At 43.2% G+C, this 21,302-nt stretch overlaps 2 protein-coding genes across 2 annotated transcripts; one reads left to right on the top strand and one right to left on the bottom strand.

Annotated features, from left to right (window-relative positions):
• The first annotated feature begins 611 nt into the window (after positions 1–611).
• Positions 612–6,165, top strand: LOC115569979 (complement C1q and tumor necrosis factor-related protein 9). Its single transcript, XM_030398234.1, has 5 exons — positions 612–648; positions 2,232–2,568; positions 2,717–2,797; positions 2,877–2,957; positions 3,056–6,165. The coding sequence occupies exons 2-5, from the start codon at positions 2,235–2,237 to the stop codon at positions 3,946–3,948; spliced, it is 1,389 nt and encodes a 462-aa protein (XP_030254094.1). The 5' UTR covers positions 612–648; positions 2,232–2,234; the 3' UTR covers positions 3,949–6,165.
• A 163-nt stretch (positions 6,166–6,328) lies between these two features.
• sagb (S-antigen; retina and pineal gland (arrestin) b) lies at positions 6,329–13,401 on the bottom strand. Its single transcript, XM_030398240.1, has 16 exons — positions 13,349–13,401; positions 13,114–13,182; positions 12,919–12,979; positions 12,796–12,840; positions 12,381–12,580; positions 11,960–12,019; positions 11,557–11,624; positions 11,320–11,455; positions 10,768–10,852; positions 10,554–10,626; positions 10,148–10,285; positions 9,969–10,046; positions 8,327–8,341; positions 8,026–8,078; positions 7,498–7,507; positions 6,329–6,953 (listed from the first exon to the last, which is right to left on the bottom strand). The coding sequence occupies exons 2-16, from the start codon at positions 13,159–13,161 to the stop codon at positions 6,860–6,862; spliced, it is 1,164 nt and encodes a 387-aa protein (XP_030254100.1). The 5' UTR covers positions 13,162–13,182; positions 13,349–13,401; the 3' UTR covers positions 6,329–6,859.
• Between the last annotated feature and the right edge of the window lie 7,901 nt (positions 13,402–21,302).

The raw sequence follows: 21,302 nt of genomic DNA, 5'->3' as shown, positions 1-21,302 counted from the left end.
TCGAGTAACATGTCGACTGAGCTACTTTTACTTGTAACGGAGTAAATTTTGACCAGTAGTATTTGTACTCTTACTCAAGTACTGGGGTCGAGTACTCTGTCCATCTCTGTATTTAAGTTACTATAGTCATTACAATTATTACAGTTATAGTAGTTATCATAGTTATAATTATTTAAGGGTTATGTTGACCTATAAGTTTGGGTTTCCTTGGTCACAAGGTCATATTCAGACTCACTCAGTTTTGAACACATCATGATATATTAATACTTATGACCTGACAGCAGCTACTTTTCAGCCACAGTCAAACCATAAAAGATCCTTTAACATCAATCACTGATGTGAAATGGGTCATTAAAGCAGCTGATGAGGCTCCTTCACAATAAAAGCCTCCGGTGATGTCACTGTGATGTGACACCTGTGAGAGTGTGAACAAGGTCACATTATGTATTAAAGACAAAACACAAAGACACAGGCCTACCTACCCAACACACACACACACACACACACACACACACACACACACCAGAGAATGGGTGGAGCAGCAGGTGGGCGGAGTCCAGGTGTTATATTAGCGGCTGACAGGTGAGTCTGCAGGTAACTCTGAGGCTTCACTTCACGTTGGAGACGCAGCAAAGCATTGACCGTCTGGTGAGTGACATGACAGACTTTAGATATTATTTTTATAAAATAAGTCAAAACAAATTATTTACTTTTAATAATATCATATTGAATTACAAACATTAAAACATATTTACAAAACTCTAAAATGTGAAAAAGGACAAACTCTTTTTATAACATTAAAACATAAAGAAGAGTAAATATGATTTTGACACAATTTAAAAATGTATTATCACAAAGTATTTCATTTGCAAAAGAGTAATAATAATAAAACATTGCTGTTTATTGCCTATTTTGTGTAGAAAGAAGTGTAAAATCTATAACATTTTAATCTAAAGCCATCATTTTAATATGGCTAAATTATTGATAATAATAATAATATTCTGATAATTGAATAACAACCATTAAAACATTGACCTGTAAAATAACACCTCCTTTTTTAATTATGTTTAAATTAACACCAGACTGACTAGAATTATTTTATTACCATTGACTATTTAAAATTAATTTTGATGCTTTTCTTGGTCAGGTTAATAAATACAATACAGGAACAACATGCAGCAGCGTTCATACAGCAGGTTTATCAGTCAGTGTGATACGAGTCCACAGAAGATCCTACAATTGGGCTTTTGTGTTGGTCGCGTCACTCATTCTGTCGAGCGTGTGCTCATAAGAAGCTGTTCTCGTCATTATACATGATCGTTCTGTTAGTTCAGGAGATTTGGACGTTTTATCCTTGTGGCCACTGTGGTGCCCAACATGGTCACTGAAAATCCTCCATTCGAATGTTGTGTATTTCGGGTTCTGTCCCAAGTATACCCAGTCCTTCCCAACCAGTGGCTCACATATACCAGAGTTGTCCTCCAGCGGGGTCATATAAGAGATGCAGGGTAAGAAAGTGCTTCTCTGACATTTCCAGCACAAATTGCTATTTATTGGGGCACCGTTTAGCTCACTGGGTAGAGCTGGCGTCCCATGCACAGAGGCTTTGTCCTCGCCGCAGTGGACCCGGGTTTGAGTCCCGCCCTGGGGCCCTCTAATCATGTGTCCTGTCACATCTTCAGCTGTTCTATCAATAAAGCCAAAAGGCCCAAAAACATATTTTTTAAGAATAAATAAAAATTATACATTTATTGAACCCATCCTGTCAAGTCTTGATGGTGTGGATAAAAAGTTAAATTAACATGTAAATGTTATTGTTCTCACTGACCTTACAGACTCATTAAGCAGCTGCCTAGACCCTAAATAACCCTCAAAGGTCGGCTCCGGTATTGTCTTGAAGAAATTCACGGGTTAAACTTTATGAAATCGATGAGACATTGTAAAATTTTACAGCTGTACTTTAGAAGTTATTCATTTTCAAGCTGAGTGTCATCGATATGCAGCAAACCAAACAAACTGTTAAAAGCTCTGAACACGATCAAAAACAGGCTCTTTAGATATGGGTTAGGGTTAGGCAAGTTGGTCTGGAATGACTTAAAAACTTCTGACTGAAGTTTTTGTTTAAATTTCAGCCAGTTCTTGTCATGTTGGCTTGGCTTGACTCCATAAATTAATAAATTAATTAATCAAACAGAACACATGATGTCATCACTGTTCTTCCATCTCTGCAGACCATGCTCAACTTTCCTCTTCACCTCCTGTTGATGGTGGGTTCCCTCCCCATTGTCATGGCAATGCCTGAGCCCTCCTCTGGGGACTGGGAGTTCCCATCCATAGACCCTTTTTCACCTCCTCCCTATATGCCCATGGATGAACCTGAACGCAGTTTCACCCCCATCGGAGACAACATGACGGAGCCGTCAGCCGGGGCCCTGGAGGCCTACTGCCTTATGCTGCAGCAAAGCCCAGGATCCGTTACCCCAGACCAGGTCCCATGGTTCTGTCGCTGCACACAGTGTCAGACAATCAAGGGGCCCAAGGGAGACAGAGGAGACCTCGGACCACCTGGTAGGACATCACACAGAGACACATATGTAGTGAGAACAAAGACTGCAATTCCAGGCCGGACCTGATCCGGGACTGTGTGATGGTCCAGGAACTTATCATTGATCTTAATTTGATTAAATTAATTAGAGCTCATGTATGTCCTGTTCAGGTAGTCCAGGCAGTCCTGGAAGACGAGGGCTGACGGGGTTCAGAGGTCCTCCGGGTTTTGTTGGCAGACCAGGAGTCAAAGGTAAATATCTTCCCATCATCCTCTGCTCTGATCTGTAACTCTTCTTCTGTGTTGACTGTGTTGGTATGTTCAACCTCAGGGCAGAAAGGAGACGAGGGGGAGAAGGGACATCGAGGACCTCAGGGTCTCATGGGACCCAAAGGAGAGCGAGGCTTCAAAGGTGAGTGACATTCAATCCCAAGTATCAGGTTCTTTGATGTTACTAGTCCATCATGGTCTCAGATCCTGTTCCTGACGTGGGTTTTTGCTGTCCTGAAGGTGCTAAAGGTGAGCAAGGTCTGGATGGACGTCCAGGTGATCAGGGTCCTAAAGGAGATGATGGAGTCTGCCTAGAAACCTGTGAGTCCAGCCAAGGTCCCCCAGGACCAGCTGGTGTGCCTGGTCCAGTAGGATCCAGAGGTCCATCTGGTAGTGCAGGAGGGATGGGGCCCAAAGGCAGGAAGGGTGACATGGGCGATATGGGTCGCCCTGGTGTCCCTGGATCTGTGGGTGAGAAAGGAGAGCTGGGGCCTCAGGGAGAGTGTAACTGTACAGATGGGGTAGATGGGGTTGAAGGGCAGAAGGGAGACAAGGGAGACACGGGGGAGGAGGGACGGATGGGGCCTGAGGGTCAAACAGGACCACAGGGGGCCAAGGGAAACATGGGGGACATGGGGATGATGGGTCGTCCTGGTCCCTGCATGCCCAGCATCCAGTCTGCCTTCGCTGCAGGACTTACATCCAGTTACCCCCCACCAAATGCCCCAGTGGTCTTCAGCCACATTCACTACAATATCCAGGGGAGCTATGACCCCAGCAAGGGGATCTACACCGCCCCAATCAATGGCACCTACCTCTTCAGCTACCACCTCACTGTCTACGAGCGGGTCCTCAAAGTTGGCCTCTTCCTGAACTTCAAACCGATGGTGAAGACCACAGACACCAAAGTGTTAGGGACCACCTCGCAACAAATCATTGTCCACATGGCCCGCGGGGACCGCGTGTGGATCCAGGTAAAGGATAAGGTAACTAACGGCATGTTTGCCGGTTCTGAGTCCAGCAGTACTTTCTCTGGCTTCCTGCTCCACCCAGACACATGTGACATGCCCTTATTGAGAGGACCAATGCCTACAAGTACCCCCACCGAGGACGTATACAGCTGGGGCGACTGAGTCTTGCACCACCAACCCCCGACTCCACCTGCCAATGGAGGATCCAGGTAGCTTCACTAAAGAATAAAATACTCCTGTAGAAATAAATTGTTTTAGATAACATTATTCTTAAATGATTTTCCACCAATCAGCCATCAGAGACACAGCATGATCAGGTTCAGAAACCAGAAACATGAAGACAACATAAAAACACATCACTGACAACAAACCAGAAGATTATTTACACCAAACTAATCATCAACATTGACCATCATAACTGCCATATCCACCCCAGTTCTAAAAGTTTGTCCTCTGTGTGAAACCTAAATAATAAAAGTAAATGTGGCTTTCATAGGACTCCTTAAAAACTCTGAATTCTTCTTTCTTTGTTAACGATCACTGACCAAAGAAGCTTGCTATGTATAGAGACACGGGTGTGTAGAGAATCAACCAGTATCTCTTTATCTGATGAGCTTGTTTCCTGGGTCATGTTGTGTCTCTGTGTTTGTCCCCTCGTCCTTGTACTGTTATGGAGCAGCGTCTGTTTATCAGGAGCAGCTGTTGTAATAACATCCTTCTGTTTTCACCTGTTTATCTTGAGCTCATCTCAGTCTTTGTCTGAACTGGTGTGACTTTGTTTAAGTCTTCCAGACAGCGAGTCATCTGATGATCTCCTGACACTGATCCTACAACAGCTCTGTAAAACGATACAACGCCTCAATTTATATCCACATTGTATCAGCTGGGCAGGGTTTGGACAACTCTCTCTGCTGTGTTCTCCAACAAAGGAACAAAGACAACCTGAGTCTGCAGGTGTGCTAGACTACATCACGCCCTAACGAGTTAATCACAGAAGCTTGTTTTCATACAGACAATACAAAAAAAATGATGGACCTGATCTACACCTGTCAGCTGATCGTGTTTTGATGACTGGAGTGTGATCTGAGGTTTATTACACTAGTCCAACCAATGCCGTTTTTCCTCCACACATTGCAGGTGCGCCATTGGTAGTTAGCCCCACCAACTTTTCCCAGAGTAATTTTATTTTACTCACAAACCTCTCCACAGCATCAAAAATGTTCCTGCCCGTCGTTGTCTCATGCATGGCAGCTACATCCAAGAGCTCCTCGCTGACAGCAAAGTCTGCCTTCATGACTCTAATGAAAACGGACAGATGCGCTGTATCCATGTTGTCAGTGCTTCATCAACAGCTAATAAAGTACTTGGACGCTCGCGTGATTTCTTCGGCCATATTAAAGTGAGCTTACACTGCTGCATCACTTTTAGCGGTAGCTTTGGTGAACAAATTCTGCTGCCACTGCAGTCTGCCTTTTAATTCTTAGACAGTTTTCTGCTCTTCTCTCGCATACCAGTGTTCTGTGCAAGTATCTGATTCAGATTAACTTTTGTTGTGTTTCTCGCATATATCTCCACTCAAAGTAGCTTGTTTCTGCAGGTGTGTTATTTGAGACTCGGAACACAGGAGGTGGGGCACGGGGTGGGCTCTGCAGTGATTGGCTCTGGTGCGCCTAAATATAGGGGGCGTGGCTATGGTTGACAGTGCTGGCGGAATTCGTAAATCATTCATTAAATAATTTATTAACGGTGTCTGTGTAGTCCAAACAAGTCAGAGTCTGCACACCCTTCAACCATGCAGCAGCCATGTTGAAAATCTCAGGTCAGTCGGATCCAGATTTGCAGAGATATTTCAGGCACAAACACACAGACACACACACACACAGACACACACACAGCCAGAGCGTTCTTGTTTTAATAGATAAATGATATTTACGTCTGTCAGTCTTTAGATAAGAAAAAGAAAGAGTTTGTTGGTTTGTGGTTGTTCTGTTGCTTCACTTTGGATGAAAAAGAAACAGCTGAATATTTTATTTCTCAGAAAAATCCAATAAAACATGAAAGAAACAATCAGCTGTTTGTATAATCAATAAAAGGATGGTGATCAAAAAGATCATTTGATCTTTGTTTCATATCATCTCTCTGACATCACATCAAGACATTCTTCTTCTCTTCTTCCTCTTCTTCCTCAATCTTCTTATGGCTCAGGAGATACAGCGAGTCGTCTAGCAATCTGAAGGTTGTTGGCATGAATCAAAGAGTCCTTGGGCAACACACTGAACCCAAAACTGCTCCTGATGCGTGGCAGCCGCTACCATCAGTGTATGAATGTATCAATTACTGTAAGCCGCTTTGGATAAAAGCGTCTGATAAATGCCCTAAGATGTCAATGTAAATGTTCTTCTTTTATTGTAATTTATTGTAAAATTATACGACCTGACAGAAGCCAAGTGGAACTATGATGCAGTTACACACTTACTGATTATTGTGTGTGTGTGTGTGTGATTCATTTTTATTGCTCAAGGAAACAGATTCCTTTATTTGATGAAACTAAATTATATTTTATTAATATTCTGTATCGATCCATCAGCACAGACACAGACACATTGAAACATTTTTAACATGTGTAATGTTTCACCTCCAATCAGATGATCTCCTCATACTAACAAGCATTTTTAATTATAACAGAACTATAAATTTCCATTTTTCAACATATCTACAATTTCTATGTTCTCAGTGAATGTTTCACTCAGTCTGAAGTCACAAGTTTTAAACTTTTGACAGTTTTCTGATGAAGGAAGAAAATAATAAACTGAGAAAATTATCATCAAATTTTTAACAACCATTAGTTAGAGCTCATCCGCATCCTGTCTGTCAGGAGCGTTGTCTAAGACAGGTCCAGCAGCGCCCCCTTCAGGCTTCATAGTCAATTACAGTGACAAACATGCTGATGATTTCTGACAGTGAAGCAGTTAATCCTGAGGGGGACACTACAGGAAAGTACATCACATGGTCATGGAAATCCTGAGGAAGTCAGCTCAAACTAGGATCCGACTGAGGTCAACCTCTTTGCAGTTTATGCCTCTGTGGGAGACTCATCATCATCTCCGTAAACGATGCCCTTCAGGTAGGCTCGTTTAAACTCCTCAAACACCATGTCATCTGATTCGCTGCAGGACAAAGAGGGGAGGGGCTCATTAGTCAAGTGTTTAAACCCTGTTGGGGGGGTCGAAGGCTTAAGGTTTTAATAAGACCTGTTTTATTATAAACGGAGGGAGATATGAGCTTCTGAAATACAGTGAGATTGTGTGATTTAACTGCCAGCTGATGATGATAATAGTAATGATAATAATAATAATTACAATAATAATAATAATAATAACAAAAATCATAATAATAACAATAATAATGATGATCTAATGGCTGAATTAATGGTAAACATTGAGCAGTAAACTGAGCTGTGTTTGGACAGCAGATCTTTGTCCTTAGGTAACAGACAGGTGAAACCTGCGATATCATTTAATGAAAGGAAAAATAGCAGAGAGAGACATCAGTCTGGTACTTTCAAGGACTCTGAGATGGAAACCTGTGTTGAGGTCTAGTTCTCTTCAGTGAAGGTAATAAAAGTCATACAGTGTTTAGTTATTTTCAGGACTGTGGCTGTGATGAAGTCAGTTGAATCATTAATATAATGAAACAGAGCAGTGATCTTACCCCTCCTTGGCTGAAGATCAAACAGAAAACGTGATGAAGAAAAGAAAACAGAAACATTATTCTGGTTCAGATATAAATTAATCCTGACAGTAGCGTGGACAGACATTTTGAAGGGCAGGGGCGAAAAGGGCACTTTAGTGCGCGTTTTGGCTCCCAGGAGGGCACTTTAGCACGCGTTTTTCAACAATTACGTATATGTGTGTGTGTGTGTGTGTGTGTGTGTGTGTGTGTTTGTGTATGAATATATAATCTGTATTGATCAGCAGAATGTTAATCTTCAGGATGTGACTCAGCTTGTTGTTGAGATGATAAACAACTGACTGCTGTCAGCGATACACAACAAGCTGCTTAACACAGTCAGCAGTCCTCTCTGTAGCTCACAAACACACACACACACACACACACACGTAATCTGTGTGCAGGCTTGTCAATGAAGAAACAAACTGTAACTGAACTGACACAGGAAGAGGAGGAAGAAAAGGAGAAATAGGAAGAGGAAGAAGAGGAAGAGGAAGATGAGGTCTGTACCTGGTTCAGGTTTAGGATGCATCAGTCTGAAAGGAAGCTCCAAAGACACCTCGCTGTAACAAACACAAACACACACACACACACACACGTTGGTCAGAATGTATTTTCACACATAACATACACTGACACACAGAACGTGTTTATTAGACTCAGACTCAGACTCAGACAACTTTATTAATCCCACCAGGGGCAATTGGTTTCAGCAGCTTGCATACTGGCACAGTACAACAACACAGTACACACAATACATAGATAGGGAATAAGGTAGAGTAAATAAATAAATAAAATTATTAGATGTTACCTGGATCCGATTGTCCTGTCAGAACACAGAGAAGCAAAAACATCAGTTTTTATTTCATAAACATAAGCTCAGTCATATATAACAACAAAAATATAAAGCTCACTGATGATGTCACAGTGTACAGTGAGTTCACAGTGTACAGTGATGTCACAATCTGCCTGATGCAACATGAATGATTTGGTTGTATTTGGGGTTTTTGGTGGATAAATAGTTTTGAAGCAGGACAGAAAATTCTGGCTGGAATAATGAAGCTGAAGTTTCACTGAGCAGAAATCTCTGACATCAGCTGTCAGCTGAACTCTGGCTCACTCCACTGGGTCGGGCCTCCTCATGGTGACTGAGTCACTCGGTGCCTCCAGAACCTCGTCCCACTCATCAGTCTTCATTCTCCTCGACTTATCTTCTGCGCTTGACACAGTCAACCACCAAATCCTCCTCTGCTCTCTGGCTGAACATTGCTGACTCTGCTCTAACCTGGTTCACATCATACCTGACAAATCGCACCTTTCAGGTCACATGGAAAGGAAACTGGTGTCCCTCAAGGCTCAGTATTAGGACCGGTTCTGTTTTCACTATACACAAGATCACGAGGCTCTGCAGTCACATCGCATGGATTCTCTGACCCCTGTTATGCTGACGACACCCAACTGTTCCTCTCTTTCCCCTCGTCCTCCTCCAACAGCCACGTTGTGGTGCTCATCTCTGAATGTCTGCATCATCTCTGCTTGGACAGCTGCTCATCACCTCAAACTCAACCTGAGTAAACCTGAACTCCTCTTCATCCCGGGACAGACTGCCCACACATGGACCTGTCAGTCACTGTCCAGGATGTCACAGTATCGCCTTCATTGACAGCGTCAAATCTGCAGGATCGGGCCACAACATCACTGTTGTGGCCCGATCCTGCAGATTTGCCCTCTACAACATCTGGATTCGGTCTTTCCTCACAGAGGACACAACACAACTCCTGGTCCAAGCGCTGGTCATCTCCCGCCTGGACTACTGCAATTCCTTCTTGGCTGGACTCTCGGCCTCTGCAACTAAACTGTTGCAGTGTATCCAGAACGCTGCAGCACGCCTCATTTACAATCTATCCAAATTCTCCCATGTGACCCCCCTCCTCCATGACCTTCACTGGCTTCCTGTTGCAGCCCCTATCTGATTACAGACGATGGTGCTGGCCTTCAAGCCCGTCAGCAGAACTGCACCCGTCTACCTCCAAACACTGGTTAGACCACACGCCCCAGAGAGAGCACTTTGCTCCACTACATCAGCGGGCTGGCCAGTTACCGCCATCACTGAGAGCAAACAAAGGTCAGTCAGCCAAGTAGTGACTCTTCTCTGTATTGGCGCCTCAGTGGTGGAACGAACTCTCGACCAATGTCAGGACAGCAGAGTCACTCTCCATCTTCCACAAAAGACACAAGACTCATTTGTTCAGACTTCACCTCGACCCCACATAGCATGACTCCCTCCCAACCAACCAATTTTTTCTTTTCTCCTTTATCGATGGTGATATGTTGTGGCTTCTTTCTTGTGACAAATGGACTGATTTTAAGTCGCTTTGGACAAAAGCGTCTGCTAAAAGCCCTAAATGTTGATGTAAATGTAACCTCCAGCATGCAAAGTGGTTCACACTCACCCAGAGGCAATCATCCTCACTATGACCTTATAGGAGACAAGCATCCCCTGCACCTCCTTCAGCACCTCCTGCTTCACTCTGAGACAAACACAGAGTTCCACACCTTTAGTCTCTATCAGCGAGGGAGAGTTATTATGTGAGCGTCTCGGTGTGTCTCAGTGTGTCTTGGTGTGTCTCACATGCTCGATGATGCCAGGTTGGTGTCTTCGTGTTTGAGTCGTCCATCAAGAGCAAGTCCCCTTCTGTCCTTGTTGTGAGCCAGCAGGGGATACAGAGTGTAGTCCTTCTTCAGACTGGTACCGGAGGGGACGGAGTCACTGCAAACAGAATAATAATTAATCAATTATTGTGTCTCAAATACACGGTATGTTCATATTTCCCTCATCTGTAATAAAACCCTAAACTACTGTACAACCAACCTACTGACTGGCTACATACAAAATAAATACAACTGTCAGTTATAAGACAAAGAAAATAAAAATAATTCACTGTGTCATCACTCAATTATATTTTCACTGTACAAAACAGAAAGTCATTTATTCAGCTAAAGTTTTAAAAATCGGGTTTAACAGAGGGTGGACTCACTTTGTCTCCTCTTTAGCCACGGATTTGACGTATTTATCATTGGAATAAAGAACGACATTGGTCACCTGTTCAACTTAACACACAGACAAAAAGACCTAAGTTAGTAACACATTTTTTTCAACAGATTAAACAAACAAATATATACAGATATTTATTACATAAATAAACAGACGTGTTTGTTTCCCTGTGAGGACCAACCGATACAAGAACGCACCTGAAACACTGATGTCTTTGATATTCCTGCTGGACGAGTTAGTGATTTCTACATTCACTGGGACAGGTTCACCATGGTAAAATGTCTGCAGACAGACAGGTTAGGGAGACAGACAGGTCAGAGATAGACAGACAGGTTCACCATGGTAAAACGTCTGCAGAGAGACATTTACATTTAGGATATTTATCAGACGCTTTTGTCCAAAGTGACTTACAATAATTCACACATATTCATATATACATTCAAAAACTGATGGTGGCAGCTGCCATGCAAGGTGTTGACCAGCACATCAGGAGCAGTTTGGGGTTCAGTATCTTGACCAAACACACTTCGACATGCAGACCAGGGGAATCAAACTAGTAACCTTCTGATAACAAGACGCTGGCTCTACCTCTGAGCCACAGCCGACTCAGACAGGTCAGAGAGATGAACAGAGAGACAGACAGACAGACAGCTGGTCTCTTATTGACATCTCTCTTCATGTCCCATCCCATCTCTTTGTACACTGACCTATCTAGCCTCTTTGGGCAGGCTCAATCTGTCCTGTCTCACCTCTTTGGGCAGACTCAATTTGACGTGCAGTGGTTTTTCAGACATCAGGAACTCAAAGGTTGTCTCTGCTACTGGGACCAGTTTTGTGTTCTCTGGACTGTGTTGGATCTTCCGGATGGTGAGACGGACTGAACTCCTAGAGAGACACAACGTCATGTTTCAAACTATCAATATGATGGAAAACAATATTCAATAATTTCATGACAATCATAGATTACTTATTAAATAAAAACTGACTGTTTGTCGATCTTGTCGTCCTGGTTTTCTCCACAGAAAGCTTTCACCTCAAACTCCACAGCACATTTCTGTCGAACACACAGAGACATGAGAAGATTCACTTATTGATCTGTTCTGGATCTGACACAGTTGTCTTTATTTTACTGATGAGAGATTAAGCAGATGAAAGTGTAAACTGTGTTCAGGACCAGGTTCTGTATGTGTAAACTATGTTCAGGACCAGGTTCTGGATGTGTAAACTGTTCTCAGGAACAGGTTCTGGATGTGTCCTCTGACAGCAGGATCATTATGACATTTGAAGATAATCGAGGTTTGTCGTCACTATGACACATCTGAACTGGCTCAATGTCCTCGTCACTACTGAAGCTGGTGATGATGATGATGATGATGATGAAGGAGCTACCTTTCCCACATCAGAGGGTCCAGGCTGCAGAGCAACGGAACACGGCAGGTTGTCTGGAAACTGAAATACAAACACAAACTGTTCATGTCAAACACGCTCCACACATTTTCAGTTACATTGCTGCAGGTCTAGAGTGTGAGATTTGTGTTGACGCCTCACGTGTCCGACATCAGTGTTTACGAAGATAATGACCAGCCACATGTTGATTAATACTTTAATTGATTGGTTCTCCTGAAGAATTGTTTGCATAACCTTTTCTTTCCAAATCTAATGAGGAAAGCACCACCACATCAGAACTAGCATAAGAGTTTGGATCTGTCAGGGGGATCTGGAGGAGAAAGATGTCTAGACTCTGTGACTGCCTGTAACTGAGACCTGAACCCATACTGAGAACAGACAGCTGGTTCTGTTTTTTCCTCACCTCGAAGAAGAAGGGGAAGGCATTGTCTCCAAGTTTTCGAAGCAGTTTCTGCTGGATCTTGGTATGAGTCAGCTTTTCTTTGTCCTGCAGCTCAGGGTAAACCTGCCTAGTCACCAGGAACAGGTCCCTCCTGAAGGCCACGCCCATCACATCCATGTCTTGACGGCCGTACCGAAATGTGCACGACAGCATCACGTACACTGAAGACACATCAAGACATCATGTTAACTGTGATGACAGGTAATCAACTAATCAACCAGTGTTAATGTTTTCTGCGTGTCCTTCATTTGTGTCCCTTTCTGTAAATACTTAAGCCCTTCTATGTGAGGCTACATGACTGCAACATGATGACCACTACAGACTTTGTTGCTTTATCTCCTGATCTGTGATCAATAAAGTTTAGAATCATACTGACCTTTTTTTCCTTTAAGCTGCACCGGGTCGATCAAAATAACTCCGTCTGAAAGAGGCAGAGAAAGATCAGATGTTTCTGAATGAACCACTCACCATCCTGCTATCTGACAGAAACCTGACTCACCCACTGGATCCACAACGTCACAATGATCCACAAAGTCTCTCTTGGCCATGTAGACGGCCACCTGAAACACAGAGGGGTCACAGGCCTCGTCAGTGCCTTGCTCAAGGAAACTACTGGGTAGAAACAGAAGAACCTCCCCCTGATTCTGAACTTTACTCTACTGCTACAACCAGAGTCGATCTGTGCAGAACTCACCGACTTGTCCCGGGAAACTTTCTTAAAGATAACATGTTTAGGACTCATGGTAATGACTGGTGTGATGCCCTGCAGCACAGAGAAGAGAATTTAAAACTTTAAGATGTTAAAATTAAAACTGACATTAAAACTTTAATAGATTTAAATTAAAACTGACTTTTAAAACCTTAAGACGTTTAAATTAAAATTGGTCTCCAAATGTAAAGAATCCCTTAATATTGAGAAGAAAACTGACCTGAAAGCAGATGTGCCAAGTAGAAAGTGGAAGGCGGCTTTCTAAGCTGATCAGGCTCAGAGCTGCATTTATACTGGACACACACACACACACACACACACACACACACACACAGCCTGGTCAGCAGGCTCATCATTACAGTCTGAACACACATAGATAATCCTAAACAAACAGGAAGATCTGCAGCTCTGCAGGAAGCCTTCACCATCATCAACCATCCAAAGAACAGATGTTTCATCATCTTTATATTTCCTTCAATAACTCTGTGATGTGTTTGTTTATTACTCACTGAACCAGTGGTTTAGACTTTGTGTTTGGACTCCTGGTCTCAGGTTTTAATGTCAACTCTTCTCACACACACTGACCTGTTAACTAAAACAGGGAGGGAGTCATGCTATGCGGGGTCAAGGTGGAGTCTGTACAAATGAGTCTCAAGTCTTTTGTGGAAGACGGCGAGTGACTCTGCGATGGTGGTACCAGCCGGCCAGCTGATGTAGTGCTCTCTCTGGGGCGTGTGGTCTGACCAGTGTTTGGCGATACACTGGTGCAGTTGTCATTAATTAAGCCTTTCATCCACAAGTTGACTATTTTCTCCAAAGGCGCCTGGTAGCAGAGTCCTGCACGGGTCTTATTTTGCAAACCCGCACCCGCCCGTACCCGTCGTACTTAAAACCGCATCCGAACCGTTTCCCGACAGTAGCACAAATTACATTCCGCACCCGAGCCGACCCGCTATAAATTGATACCGACGCCCGACCCGCACCCGAAGCAAAATTAGACTGACGCAATTTTTAAAAATGAAAGTAAGCCAGCGCGGGGAATGGGAGTTCTGGGACTGCGCAAGCACGCATGAATGAGCTCATATGATATATACCGTATTGACCCTAATATAGGACGACCCTGATTATAAGACGACCCCTCTTTTCAAGATTAATCTTCAGAAAAAGACTCTGATGACCAAAATTCGTTTCTCAATAACAAATTCACATACCCTCCTGTCAGTCTCTCGGAAGCGGCCGCTTAGAGGACCACGATAAGCTTTTCTCTTACAGTTAGCGTTTTCAGACGATCTTTTTGGACCCGCCATCTTCGGACGTTACACTCCATAACTCCATATTTCTTGGCTGGCTGACAGTTGTTTGGCACCTCCGCTGCATTGATCACCATTATCTTAAAATTAGCATCATAGCTCCGCCTCAGATGTCTGTTAACTTGCCACACTTGATCCACTTTGCTCCGTAAAATCACCGCGTCTCTCCATTTTTCATCTCCTGTCACTTCTTCTCCGCTGTGATTGACAGATAACCGCAGCCACAGTGTCAGTGACGTCTGTAATAAGCTGGCGCCCTCTGCTGTTGCGGTCGTGTAGCGACCCAGACAACTATCAGCATATGTCAACGGTTAGACCCCGATTACAAGACGACCCCACTTTTACACATAATTTTCATCGAGAAAAACCCTTGTCCTATATTTGGGTCAATACAGTACATGCTTATCATTTTGAAATGCAGGCATGTTTTTGTAGATGTGTCGCTAATGATTTTTTTTTTTTTTTTTTTTTTTTTTTTTTGCACCTCACGCCATGAAAATGACAATCGCAAAACCCGACCCACGCTCTCTAGGCGTCCGACCCGATCCGCACCCGTGTCCGACACAGGACATTATTTTTCACCCGTTTCATCCAAATTGTGCGGGTCACCCGTCGGGTACCCGCGGGTACCCGAACCCGTGCAGGACTCTGCCTGGTAGTCTCAAAACCTTGTCATCAAACAAGAAGAGAAAATATTTTCCTTGCTACAAACATGTCACTGGAGACTTCTCATAGGCTACGTTCACACCCATCATACGCAGTTACAAGTGACCTGAATCTAATTTTTTCGCTCATATGTGACGCATATCTGATTTGCTTTTGACAGTGTGAACAGCACAAGTCGCATTGAATCTGACATTTTCTAATCAGATTCAGGCCACATTTAAATGTGGTACTGAATCGGATACGTATCGGATTTTTTTTGAATGCGACTGCAATCTGAACAACCAGGTCGCATTTAATTGCGACTTTGACGTCATTCTGACCCGCGCTGCACTGTTTTGTAAATGAATGACAAATAAAGTTGATTGAAAAAAAAGTGTGCCACAGGCGGGAGCAAGCTCTGTACGGATGTTGCCGCTATTGCTCCGCATAGAGCCATCATTAAAATATGAATTTTCTTTCTCCTCTTCCTCCTTCGTGATATCACCCGCTCACAAATTTGCCGGCTGCAGCCACACTGTTTTTAGCATTAAGCCATACAGTCCCATGCTACCGGTTGCCGTTGCCATGTTCGCTTCTGTAAACACCACTGTGGCGTGATGTCATCAATGATCAACTGCGCATGCGGGTCACTTCAGGAGCGTGAGCTGTTCACACAGCAATCCGTAGACAGGCCGCATTTAAAGAGGTAATGTGAACAGCCAAACAAAAAATCGGATTTGAGCAATAAATCGGAATTGTGCATTAAGACCTGCAGTGTGAACGTAGCCTTAGTAATTAACAACGAATAACCACATCGGTGTTGTTACTGTGTCTGTAACATTCCAATTCCACTGCAGTCTCTATACTCATCCAAACTACAACAAGTTCTACAATCTCATCCTCTTAATTTGAATATATTAACGGACAGTAGGATAAATCCATAAAACTGATGTTTTCCACATTTCTCTATGTTAAAACCCCAGCCCCTCCCTCTGGTTGACCCTTGGTGAGTGTAACAGATTTGCAAAAGATTCCTCTCTGTGTTTTATACTTCTTTTAATTACCAGTAAAATTACATGTTTTGTTAAGATAGGACTAGAAGGCATATGTATGTCCTTGGTTCTACTGTATATTGTATGTTGAAGTTTGTTTTATGTTTATTCATGTTTAATTCTTTTTGAATGATAAGTGACAAAGTCCCACCTGTTAAAGCCATGGTTAAGTTCTGGGAAAGGTAAAACACGATTTTCAAACATTAAAAGCAATATTCTAGTTTAATTAAAAAGTTTCAGGAGTTTAGACTCATAATGTCAAAGAAGGAGTGACGCTGTCAGCCCTGTGCAAGTCAATTCTAATGTGGAGAACCGATGGATCTGTGTAAAGAAATCACTGCTTCAGAATATGAGATTGAATATAGATTTTGAAATTGAATAAATTGATTTGAAATTGATTTGAACTGTTCAAGCTAAATTTGTACAGTTAGATTTGAGTAATTTCCTCCGGATTATTCAAATAGTTAAACAGCGGACGTGGCGCCTCATTTACAAGTGTGTTATTAATCACCAGTGATTAATTACCTTTATTTTTAAGTAGTGTATCTCCTACGTTGTAGAGGGAAAATCTGCAGGATGGGGCCACAGCAGTGATGTTAGGGTGCAGGACAGTCCGTCGTCTAGGATTACACCCAGGTTCCCCGCCATCGATGATGGTGATTCCGTGACATCATCGACAGTGACTGACAGGTCCATGTGAGGGCAGTCTGTCCCCGGGATGAAGAGGAGTTCAGGTTTACTCAGGTTGAGTTTGAGGTGATGAGCAGCTGTCCAAGCAGAGATGATGCAGACATTCAGAGATGAGCGTCACAGTGTGGCTGTTGGAGGAGGACGAGGGGAAAGAGAGGAACAGTTGTGTGTCGTCAGCATAACAGTGGTCAGAGAATCCATGTGATGTGACTGCAGAGCCTTGTGATCTAGTGTATAGTGAATACACATCCAAAAAACTGATGGGTCTGTAAGAGCCTGGGTTGAGTGGGTCCTTATCTTGCTTATGAAGAAGGGAGATGCAGTCCTGGTAGTATGCACGACAAATTAAAGTATATCTTAGGTTGCCTGAAATTAGAGATGTCACATCTAGGAAAATATCCTGGTTTGGACCTGATCATTGCAAAAAAAATAGCACAATACAATCGTCCTTTAGACAGTCTAGTAGTGAAGATCTGAGCTACAGCACTGTGAACAGCTCACGTCCAGCAGCAGCAGGCGATAACATGCCATTGGGCACCAGACCCATCAGAAAATATATTTCTTTTTCCCCCTCCAGAGGTCACGGTAGTCCATAATAACAAAAAGAGGAGGAGAGGAAAGTCTCCTCCAGTATGAAATTAAAGCATTTCAATATGGAACGCCCTTGTTTTGGATTAAAATGTCATAGAGGGCCAGTAAATAAAAGTGTGAAAATAACTAAGGATAAACTCCTGGTAAATAAACACTTCAGCCCACATAGCAGTAGCCAAAATAGCTATAATTGAAGTGATTCTGGTACCATGGCTATGTTAACATTAAACATTCGGTGGTCCGACGACAACAAGTCAACAACTCGGATTAGACCAAAATAACATTACTCACAGGATTGTCACATTATGTACGCGTCGCTATCTTTGCGTGGTAAAACTCAGCGGCCGACTCTGGCTTGTTGAAACTGTGCTTCACACCATTGAAGTTCACAGAGAGGACTGCTGGGAAGAATAGACTATACTCAATCTTGGCCTCACGCAGCTTGGCTTTAACCATGTTGAGGGCAGCTCGGAGCTTGTCGACTTCGGCGGCATTGTGGTATCTATATATATCTATATATATCTATATACACATACATATATATATCTATTAGGGCTGTCAAACGATTAATTTTTTTAATCGAGATTAATCGCATTTTGTCCATAGTTAACTCACGATTAATCGCAAATTAATAGCAACTTTTTTTTTCTGTTCTAAATGTACCTTTATGTATTTTTTTCATGTTCTTAAATCTTTTAACAACATAAGAAAGGGCAAATATGCTTGCTTTATGAAAATGTTTATTCAACAGGGGGGTGGGCTCTCTGCATCTGCCATTTGTTTGGCTTGCAAATGATATTTGAGACACGACGTACTTCAATGGTAACTCATTTCATGTCGACAGTACGTGCAGATAACTTTCGTCCTATGGACCGAACCATCTGGCAGTGTTTTGAAAGTGAATTTGCCGTTCATAAGTCCTTTCTCCATTTACTTTCACTTTCGCTTTTCAGTCCACCGTGTTTTTCCCGAATGCCAACCCTGCTTCTTCTTCTTCTGATTCCCTTTCTTATTCTTCTGCCACCCTCTGGATCAAGACTACAGGTGCCACCGACGGCCGTAAATCAAACAGTGCGCGTTTCTTTTTTTTTAATACCGAGCAGTAATCGCGCGTTAAAAAAATTTACGGCGTTAAGAGGATGTTGCGTAAACTTTGACAGCCCTAATATCTATATATATATCTATATACACTCACAATAAGTTAGGGATATTGTTATTTACATGAGTGCTTTTCCTATTTGGTCTGAATTTTAATGAAATAAGTAAAAGTTCCCTTTGATATTACTAATAATGAATGAGAAGAAACACCATTTTCATTAGTTTAATATTTATTACCCCAAAAATTTAGACAATAACAAGGATAGCCCCAAATAACAAAAATTGACAATGTCAGTAGCAGGTGTTTCCACCATTCGCCGCAATGACAGCTTGACAGCGACATCTCATGCTCCTCACTAGCCTCATGATGTTGTTCTGAGGCAATGCGTTCCACTCCTCCACAAGTGCTACACGCAGTTCTGCCAGGTCACGTGGGGGTGGGGTACGATCATCCAGTCTCTGCTTCAGCTGGTCCCAGACGTGCTCTATGGGGTTCAGGTCAGGGGACATTGCTGGCCATACCATATGAGGCACTCCCACTTCCTGAAGTCGAGCTGTGACAATTCTGGCACGACGTGGTGGAGCATTATCATCCATGAACAGAAAGTTGGGGGTGTGCTGGCGGAATTGGGGGATGATGATGGGTTCTATGATGTCTCTGAGGTAAGAACGTGCAGTGACAGAGCCATCTACAATAACCAAATCTGTTTTGCGCTGACTGGTGATGCCTGCCCAGACTGTTGCACCTCCTCCACCAAAGGGAACCCTGGGGACCATGTTGACCTCGGCGTATCGCTCACCTCGCCTTCTCCAGCAACGCTGACGACCATCATTTCTGTGCAAGGTGACCCGACGCTCATCAGTGAACAGGACGGTAGACCACTGCTGCATTGTCCAGGTCACATGGTCTTGTGCCCACTGCAAACGTTCACGGCGGTGTCTTGGTGTCAGTGGAGTCACCTGCAACGGTCGTCTGGCATTCAAGCCAAAGCGGTGGAGTCGGTTTCGAATGGTTTGTCTGGAAACCCTAGTACCCCTCACATCTCGTAACTGGGCCTGCAGCTGTGTGGCAGTTGCATAACGATGTCTGAGTGCATAGGTCCTTAGGTACTGGTCATCGTTGCGGTCTGTCACTCGTGGGGCGCCACTCCTGGGTCTGTCACGAACTCTGCCAGTTGATGCAAGTCTGCTGATGACACTTTGAGACACACCAAGTTCACGAGCAACATCTGACTGCCTGCCACCGACCCGAAGGCGCGCTATGGCCAGGTAGCGCTGCTCGTCCGTTAAGTGACGTCGTGTGTTCATGGCTGTTTGAATGATGAACTTGGAATGACTTACTGACAATACCAGCTTTTTATACCCACAGAATGTTGAAATTGATGCCACATTGAAAAGGGTTGTCTTTTAGTTTTTTGGTATTGGCCCCAATATGTAAGGCACACTGTACACAGTGAGACCATTATGTGGAAAACACAAAATGAGGTGTCTATCACCCCAATACAATTGCCTCCCTATCCCAAAACTCTCTGAAGTGAAACAAACACCGTATGTATGAAATCCACTGAGTCTCTCACAACATCCCTAACTCATTGTGAGTAGTGTGTGTATATCTATATCTATCTATCTATATATCTATATCTCTATATCTATATCTATATATATATATATATATACATACAAGAAATTATTATATGTTGAGTTCAGTTTCACATCGTTCTTTTTTTGCAGGTCCAGCTGGCCTTTATATTTGGTTTGGGTTTTTCTTCCTTAGCAATGAAAAAGGCATGTTAAACTTAAATATTAATTCTCCTCCTTAGCTCTGATTAACAGCCTTCTAGCCTTTTAAATGCAACTGACGGTGGAGTTAAATTTTCATTGGAGTACAGGCATGTTTTATGCCTCAGACTAGCACTGTCTTTGACTAGTGTGTTATGTTTTAACTGTGTAGTGCCAGCATTACCTGCAGATGTCGTGTTCCCCACATGTTGTGGGTATCAACGGCAGAATTTGCAGTTAATGGAATTTGTCTCTCTGACCCCCAATTTCCACTGGATACAGGTCCACTGCGTTGCGGCTCCGATCCGGTTTTGCTCCACCGTCCACCGTTCGGCAATCCCCACCAGTTGCGGTTTGAGTCCGCCACGGCTGCAGTTATAGGTCTGTGTTATTAAAAACAACAACACAAAGTGTTCGCGACCGAAGGATCAGCAGAAGAGCTTGTGTTTGTTTCTTTTTTGAGATTTGTGTGCTGGTGTCAACACGGAGTGCTGGCGGAGATGCAACGCAGCGGAGACGTATCCAGTGGAAATTGGGGGTGAGAAACTTTAACCAGACACATTGACCTGCCACCTGTGATTCCAGATTCTTTGATTTCCCCCTTCAACATGCCAGTGTAAAAAAATAAAAAACACCAGCAAATTCACTGTTCTCACATGCGTGACTTAATGTAAAATTTAGTCGCTTGTCTCAAATTTTGGTCGCAGTCTGGAGCCCTGCTTCCACAGATGTGCTCCAACACATTTAGACTCAGACCTGCAGCTCTGTCGTCTTAAAGAGACTGACAGGGTGAATAGAGGAGCTGCAGAACTTGATAGGACTAGACACGTTTTTTTATTGTTTTTTATTGTTTTAAAGTAAAGGATGTCATCGTCTTCTACTAGACACCTGAAATAATAACATGATCCTGAAAATGAGACAATACGGACTCTTAGTATTGATTATTGTTGATGTGGTTCTGACATAAGGTGATCAGCTGTGAGTCTCTGCTGAGCTGGTAAGAAGCTGT

This window comes from Sparus aurata, chromosome 2, assembly GCF_900880675.1.
Source record: "Sparus aurata chromosome 2, fSpaAur1.1, whole genome shotgun sequence".
Classification (NCBI taxonomy): domain Eukaryota; kingdom Metazoa; phylum Chordata; class Actinopteri; order Spariformes; family Sparidae; genus Sparus; species Sparus aurata.
Note: the sequence above shows the minus strand (reverse complement) of the source record. Positions and strands in the feature narration are given on the sequence as shown.

Bases quoted from the DNA above. Each gene is read 5' to 3' on its own strand.
- LOC115569979 (XM_030398234.1), top strand. From the start codon at position 2,235: ATGCTCAACTTTCCTCTTCACCTCCTGTTGATGGTGGGTTCCCTCCCC. The intron at 2,569-2,716 runs GTAGGACATCAC...TGTCCTGTTCAG, and splicing joins AGGAGACCTCGGACCACCTG to GTAGTCCAGGCAGTCCTGGA. The intron at 2,798-2,876 runs GTAAATATCTTC...GTTCAACCTCAG, and splicing joins TGGCAGACCAGGAGTCAAAG to GGCAGAAAGGAGACGAGGGG.
- sagb (XM_030398240.1), bottom strand. From the start codon at position 13,161: ATGAGTCCTAAACATGTTATCTTTAAGAAAGTTTCCCGGGACAAGTCG. The intron at 10,627-10,767 runs GTGCGTTCTTGT...CTGTGTGTTAAG, and splicing joins CAAAGACATCAGTGTTTCAG to TTGAACAGGTGACCAATGTC. The intron at 10,047-10,147 runs GTGAGACACACC...TGTTTGTCTCAG, and splicing joins AACCTGGCATCATCGAGCAT to AGTGAAGCAGGAGGTGCTGA.